This window comes from Mus musculus, chromosome 7, assembly GCF_000001635.26.
Source record: "Mus musculus strain C57BL/6J chromosome 7, GRCm38.p6 C57BL/6J".
Taxonomy (NCBI): Eukaryota; Metazoa; Chordata; class Mammalia; order Rodentia; family Muridae; genus Mus; species Mus musculus.
In genome coordinates, this window is record NC_000073.6 from 20,163,538 (window position 1) to 20,170,282 (window position 6,745).

A 6,745-nucleotide genomic window follows, 5' to 3' on the forward strand; every position below is an offset into this window, starting at 1 on the left:
AAATCTCTTTCCACATGATGCCAGTCTGTGATTCTCTGAATCTGTTTCTGTCTGCTGTAAGAGGATTTTTCTCTGATAATAAGCAAAAAACACACTGATCTATGAATATGGCAAAATACAATTAGAAGTCATATTATTGATGATTTTATTTTATTTTATTTCATTTTATTTTATTTTAGAGAGGTAGTATTTGGTCTTACCGTAGGTATGTTTGTTGACTATCTAATTTCTGGTTATTGGTCACCTGACAGTGCTGTGTATGTGTTCTGTCTATGACAAATTTGATATTGGTTGGATACTCCCAAAAGTTCCATGCCACCATTGCATTAACATATCTTGTGTGCAGGACAGATTATAGACCAAATGTTTTGTGGCTGAGTTGATGTTTATGTGTCTCTTTTGGTAGCCTGCAGAGTATTTTTCCATACCAAACACTATTAAAGGAGTAAAGGCCCTATGTCGGTACCAGGTCTACTTTTCCATTGTGAAGGAGTGTATGGGTGTTGTCTTAGGTATGGGTATCTCACTGTCAGTTTGTAGAGAGCAAACCTTTATCTTAACATCGGCCTGTGTGTGTTATTTTAAAAAGATTTATTTATTTCATTGATATGTGTACAATGTATCTGTCTTCAACACACCAGAAGAGAGGATCAGATTTCATTGAAGATGCTTTCGAGCCACCATGTGGTTGCTCAGAATTGAACTTAGGACCTCTGTAATAGCAAGTAGCCAGTGGTCTTAACCATTGAGCCATCTCTCTAGCCCTAGCCTGGGTTTTGTAGGCATTTCCACAGGACATCTTTGGCCAACAACTCAGTTGAATGCAATATAGTCCCTGTACTTGAAAAGACCCCTTAGTTGAAAATAGGTGGTCATTTGGGTGCTCCATACCCTCAGTTATTAGATAATTTCAGTAGGACCGCTTTCATATATGTTACTAAATTTCCACTGCCATATGGTTTCATAACATTTCTCATATATCCTCCAATTCCAGCTCTCTCTCCACTGATTCCCTCTCTTAACCCTATACCTGTTCCAACCCACCCCCCTAGTCCACTCAGAATAGCTAATCTCTTTCCCCTTTCCATGAAATCCATTTGACCCTCACTTGAACATTTCTATGGATTAATCTCCTTTTTAGCTTGATTATCATTTATTTAATAGCTATGTATGTATAAGTGAATACATACCATAATTACCTTTCTGGGTGTTGGTTTCCTCACTCAGGATAGATTTTTTTTTCTAGCTTTAGCGTTTCTCCTATAAACATCATGATGCCTGTCTTTAAACAGTGGAGTAATGCTGTATTGTGCTAATGTGCCATATTTTTTATCCTTTCTTTTGTTGTGACTTCTTGGTTCTTTCCAGGTTCTGGCTATTATGAATGAATAGAGCAGTAAGAATCATGGTTGAGTACATGTCCTTGTAGTAGGATGAAGTGTCCTTCAGGTATATATCCAAGAGTGGTGAGATAGATCTAATGCCAACTTTCTGTGGAATCTTTATTTTTTTTTAAAAATATATTTTTATTAGATATTCTCCTCATTTACATTTCCAATGCTAAACCAAGAGTCCCCAATAACCCCACCCCACTACCCTACCCACTCTCTCCCACTTTTTGGCCCTGGCGTTCCCCTGTACTGGGGCTTATAAAGTTTGCAAATCCAATTGGCCTCTCTTTCCACTGATGGCCGACTAGGCCATCTTTTGATACATATGCAGCTAGAGTCAAAAGCTCCGGGGTACTGGTTAGTTCATAATGTTGTTCCACCTATAGGGTTGCAGATCCCTTTAGCTCCTTGGGTACTTTCTCTAGCTCCTTCATTGGAGGCACTGTGATCCATCCAATAGCTGACTGTGAGCATCCACATTCTTATTCCCATAGTGACTGTACAAGTTTTCACTTTCATCAGCAATGGTTGAGCAATTCCCTTATTGCACATCCTTGCCAGCACGAGCAGTCACCTGTGTTGTTGATCTTGGACATTCTAATAGTTGTTAGATAGAATCCCAAGGTGGGTTTCATTTCCTTTTTCTTGATGTCCAAATCTTGCTAAGGGTCATGCAATAGTAATGACCAATGGCTTTAAAACTCAGGGAATATGGTCAGCCCACTGATTATCACAGCCACATGGGTAAGTCTTGGTGTGGCAAGGCCCCAAGTACTTCATGCTACTATGAAGTTCTGTTCTGCTTACTGCCCTCATATCCCTCATAATCTAAGAAGGAATTAGCATTAAGATGTCTATACTCCTTTTCCTCTCTAACTTTTTTCTTCCCTAATGGGTGTTAGTTGGATGGAAGGAATTGGGGTGAAAAAAGTGTTGGAAGATCATAGAACCCAATAAACTACCCCAAAACAATGCTTAGGGATAAGGAGATACACAGATTAGCAAGCAGAAATCAGTGCCATAGGATACACTGAACTGATTAAAATAAATTTAGAAAATACACTTTATTATGGCCAGTGTTATGATCAAGACATGGTGCCATAGTTTGTCAGTTTAAGGTTGGTGCAAGTCTGTGAAAATGTATATGGGAAGTCTCAGTATTAATTTTGTAACTCAGTGTGAATCCATTCCTCAATATGGAACATACAAACTGATGGTTCCTATTCTATTATTTCAAGCTCTTTCAATATAGCTGTTATTAATGATTTCCCACTCCTCCAAAATTGCAATTGAAGTGTCAAATGTGTTGGATAAATTTCTCAGTTTGGGGCTGGAGAGGTGACTCAGCAGGGTAGAACCCTGGCCACATTTACATTGGATTAGAGCTTGATTCTGAGAAACCATATTCATAGGCATACATCTGTTTGTAACCCCAGCACTAGGGGTATGGCACCTATTCTTCTTAACAGGAGGAAATCCCTACAAATACATACACACCCAACACACATAAACAAAAAAATGAATGCTAAAGTTTTTCTTTGTCCACAGGAGTAAGTATCACAGGTCAGATTTTAAGTTTCATCACACCGACAGCTATAACCACTCCTGGATTCATCTTGTGGTCTTCACTTCCCTGGTCATTCTCATGCAGCTGAAATGGTTAAGTTCTTTGATTTAATCTTCTGAGAAAATAATTTTGTGACTGGCAAGCCACTGACAGACAGAGTGATAATGTTGCCACCTCGTTGCTCTATATGTCTTGTCTCCTGTCAGATTGGTAGTTGTTTGTGATGATTGGAAAAACAATATCACCATAGCCCAGGGTGAAGTCTTTACCAAGGTCTTTCAGGAGAAGATGTCCAGTGTGGATCCTGGATTCCTCCCTGGTCCTCTTAAGGCTTCTGAGCATGACCTGTTTCTGCCTCTTTTCCTATTTATTCTCGATATGCTCAGTAGATTGTACTGCTCTAGAGAGCACAAAGTTATGATGTTCAGTGCTTGACTCTCACCTCAGTAGGGCCCAAGGTAGCAAAGCATATATCTCCTAACTAAAATGGAATGACATACAATATATTTACTATTTATATAAATTTCATCCTTGAAAATACTTAATCATAACAATGCATCCTCGTTTGTTCAGGTAGAGAAATATAGAGAGGGATTCTGTTCTTGTCTGAAGTTTGAAGTATCAACTAAGACGGAGCGAGAGTATCAGTTTGATCAGGACCATTTAACACATTAAACTGTTTAGTGAAAATTGGTTGCATCAGTTTCAGTCCAGCCTGCAGCAGAATACAGTTATATACAGGAGAACAGAGGATGCTGAATAACTCACTTACCATGTCAGTCAGATTCCAACCAGAAATCATTTCACATTGACAAATGAGTATAGCCTTATTCTTTAAAAATTACAGCAGTGAGCACCACACCTTGTTCATACAAAATGTTGAAAACATATTTAAAGAATAAAGGTCTTAATGGTATTAGTGGAACTGTCTTCTGGATTTGGCATTTTTTAGTGAATCTGGTTTTCAACAGTTGAAAAGCACAGAACAAGGATCTTTAGGATCTCTGAAGATCAACAGTAAGGGGCAGATACTGGGGAAGACTGCAGCCAGAACCTCACTGACAAGCCGTATGAAGAGATGAGAATGCATTAAAAGGGTATGAAAGATGATACAAATAAAATTTAGAAGATAAAAGCTAACAAATATGACCACCAGCATCAGGATAGTATGGGTTGCTCTTGTCTCAGCTTGGCCTCTGGCGTCCTGATTGGGAGTGAGGATGTGCTGCATTCGCTGGCGATGTCTATGGAGGAGAAGTACCATGGAGACACTGGTCCAGACCATGATGCTCATGAATGTGGCATCATAGGCAAACTGCAAGAAGACAATGCCTACAATGAATCCAGAAGTGGAACAGAACAAGTTGCTTTTAGAGTCAGTGTTATTGTCTGTTATCTGTGGACCAGTGACCTTAATTGGAATGTGGATGTTACTTAAGACACTGAAAAACCAACAACTGTAACAAGAATAACTCACAAATTTTGGGACACTAGCTCTGAGTATAAGTTTACCTCTATTAACAAGAACAAGAGTGACAAACTGATGGATACTCAGGACACAGGTGGAACACAAATTTGTGCTTCTTGCCACCATGTGACTGAAGAATTCTAATTTACATTTGAGTTCAGTTGGAGGAGTTTTTGGAGCAAAAGCTATCATGTTGTTTGGAAATATAGTGAGGAATAGAGTCAAGGCATTGGCCATAGCCATGTGGCTTAAAATCACCTGTCTGGGTCTCTGTTTAGAACCAGTCAAGACTGGAGAGAAATTATGGACAAACAGAAAGACATTGGCCAAGGTACCAACCCCAAACTGGCAAAGCAAGAGGAGCTGAAGAGCCACTTCCTCAGTGGTTTTCACGGATTTACCATGATCAGACATTGAGAGGGTTTTACAGGACCCTGGATGATTAGGTAGAACACTACTCTTCTCGGGTCTCTGTTTTATTGTCCACACTTACCAATTGATTTGAGACAATTTCTTCACTTGATAAGTGATACACTATTCTATCACACTACAGGTAAATTGCCTGGAAAACATGTATATATAATAACTAAAATTAAATTTCATACTGATTTTATTACTCCGGCCTTGAGATAATTTTTGTATTACAACTGCAGATTTATTGGTCCAGTAGCTCAAGAACACAATAACACACATTTTAACACACAATGGTCCTTGCTTATGAATACAGACAAGAAAGAGAATAGTTTGAACATGTGATTCTACCATCAGAATTCAATACAATTAGGAGAGAGGGGAGGCTTCAATTGGGATGTAACTAAACCATTAAAAATAAAACAATATATAAATGCAGCATAAAAAATAATTAATTGAATTTACTTATGTTATAGTAACATGTTAAAAATAATGTGTATGCGAATATCATGTAAGATTACACATATTAATGAAGTTGTGTAATTGAGTTCAGGTGTAGAAAATTAAGTTATTGGCTTTTGAGAAAATTTTATACCACTCATCCACACAAGCACACACACACAAAAACCCACCACATATTTCTAATAAAGCCAGCTGTCTTCTGATCACACTGATGAACATAGTCTTACATATGTGTCCTCCATGGAAAAAAGAATCCAACTTGCTAAAACGTTTCGTCTATTCATATTTTTCCTGACCTTAATTTTTGTTCTAAAATGTCCTGTGCCAGAGCCTTAGCTGTGTCACCTGCAGCTTCCCTCCAAAGTTACTAACACAATCACTGTTACACCCTTTGGAAGCTGATGCTTAGTCTGCATTTTACTTGTTTATATGTTTTCTGTAGGAACATGAGGGCCCCATCCACCAGATAAAATTCAACATCTCACATACATGTTACACTGAATGCTGTTTTCTCCTGAGTACTAATCTAGGACAGAGACATTTCTTTGAGATAAAAGCAAAATATTAACCTATTTAAGTTTACCTGCAGACTTCCAAAAGAAATAATGTTTCATGTTGACTTCAGAAGACAATTTTCACTGAAGAAAATAGAAGAGAATTTTAAGCAGAAGTCTATGGTTGGAAGAATCCCACCTTCTGAGCCTCAGTCAGGATGAATATTTTCATCTGAAGGCCAGCTGCAGAGCACAGCTCCTTTAGAAGCATATTTCCTAGTGCCTGGATTGAGGAACTTCTCTGTGTCACTCTTTGCCTGAGAAAGAATGCAATGAAATTCGGAATGGTTTTTTATTCTCCATGCAATGCTGTGAAGGTAACCCAACAAAGTCCAAGTTTCCAGTCTCATAAAACAATAGGGCACTGGGACATGACATCCTTCAGAGAGTTTATTATTGTGTCATCTGTGGCATCCGCACATTTGTCTGCATGGTGTCTTTGGGATACCTCCAATGAAGGAAAATCATTTATCCCCAGAGCAAACCTCCATTCCTTTCTGATGTTTACTGATGATGTCTAGGAGTTTGTTAGATGTTAATGAGTACCTGGGCAGAAGTTAGGGAAGGGTTTTCATGTTTCCTTTGGGAGAATCTAAGTTCTGAATTGATCTCATGGTCAGATGTGAATTGGGGCGCTCCAGGGTAGAACAAGAGACTCATTATATGAGTTTCTACAGAGTACTTTCCTCCCTACTATTTTACTCTTGCAAAATTATTCTGACACCAAGTCCTCCCAAAATACTGGCAATGTATCAGTCGGATTCTGTAATTTCCCTGGAAGTTGCTTCATTCCAACTTTTCCCATGTTTGTCCCAGGACGTTCATAAATGACAAATTTATTGAAACTGGTCTTTCCCACCTGAATCCTGTTGTTATTCCAATATCCACTTGT

At 38.6% G+C, this 6,745-nt stretch overlaps 1 protein-coding gene across 1 annotated transcript; it reads right to left on the minus strand.

The window, feature by feature from the left end:
• Positions 1–3,922: 3,922 nt before the first annotated feature.
• Positions 3,923–4,840, minus strand: Vmn1r94 (vomeronasal 1 receptor 94). The gene has a single exon (NM_001166723.1). The coding sequence runs from the start codon at positions 4,838–4,840 to the stop codon at positions 3,923–3,925; it is 918 nt and encodes a 305-aa protein (NP_001160195.1).
• Between the last annotated feature and the right edge of the window lie 1,905 nt (positions 4,841–6,745).

Bases quoted from the DNA above. Each gene is read 5' to 3' on its own strand.
- Vmn1r94 (NM_001166723.1), bottom strand. From the start codon at position 4,840: ATGTCTGATCATGGTAAATCCGTGAAAACCACTGAGGAAGTGGCTCTT.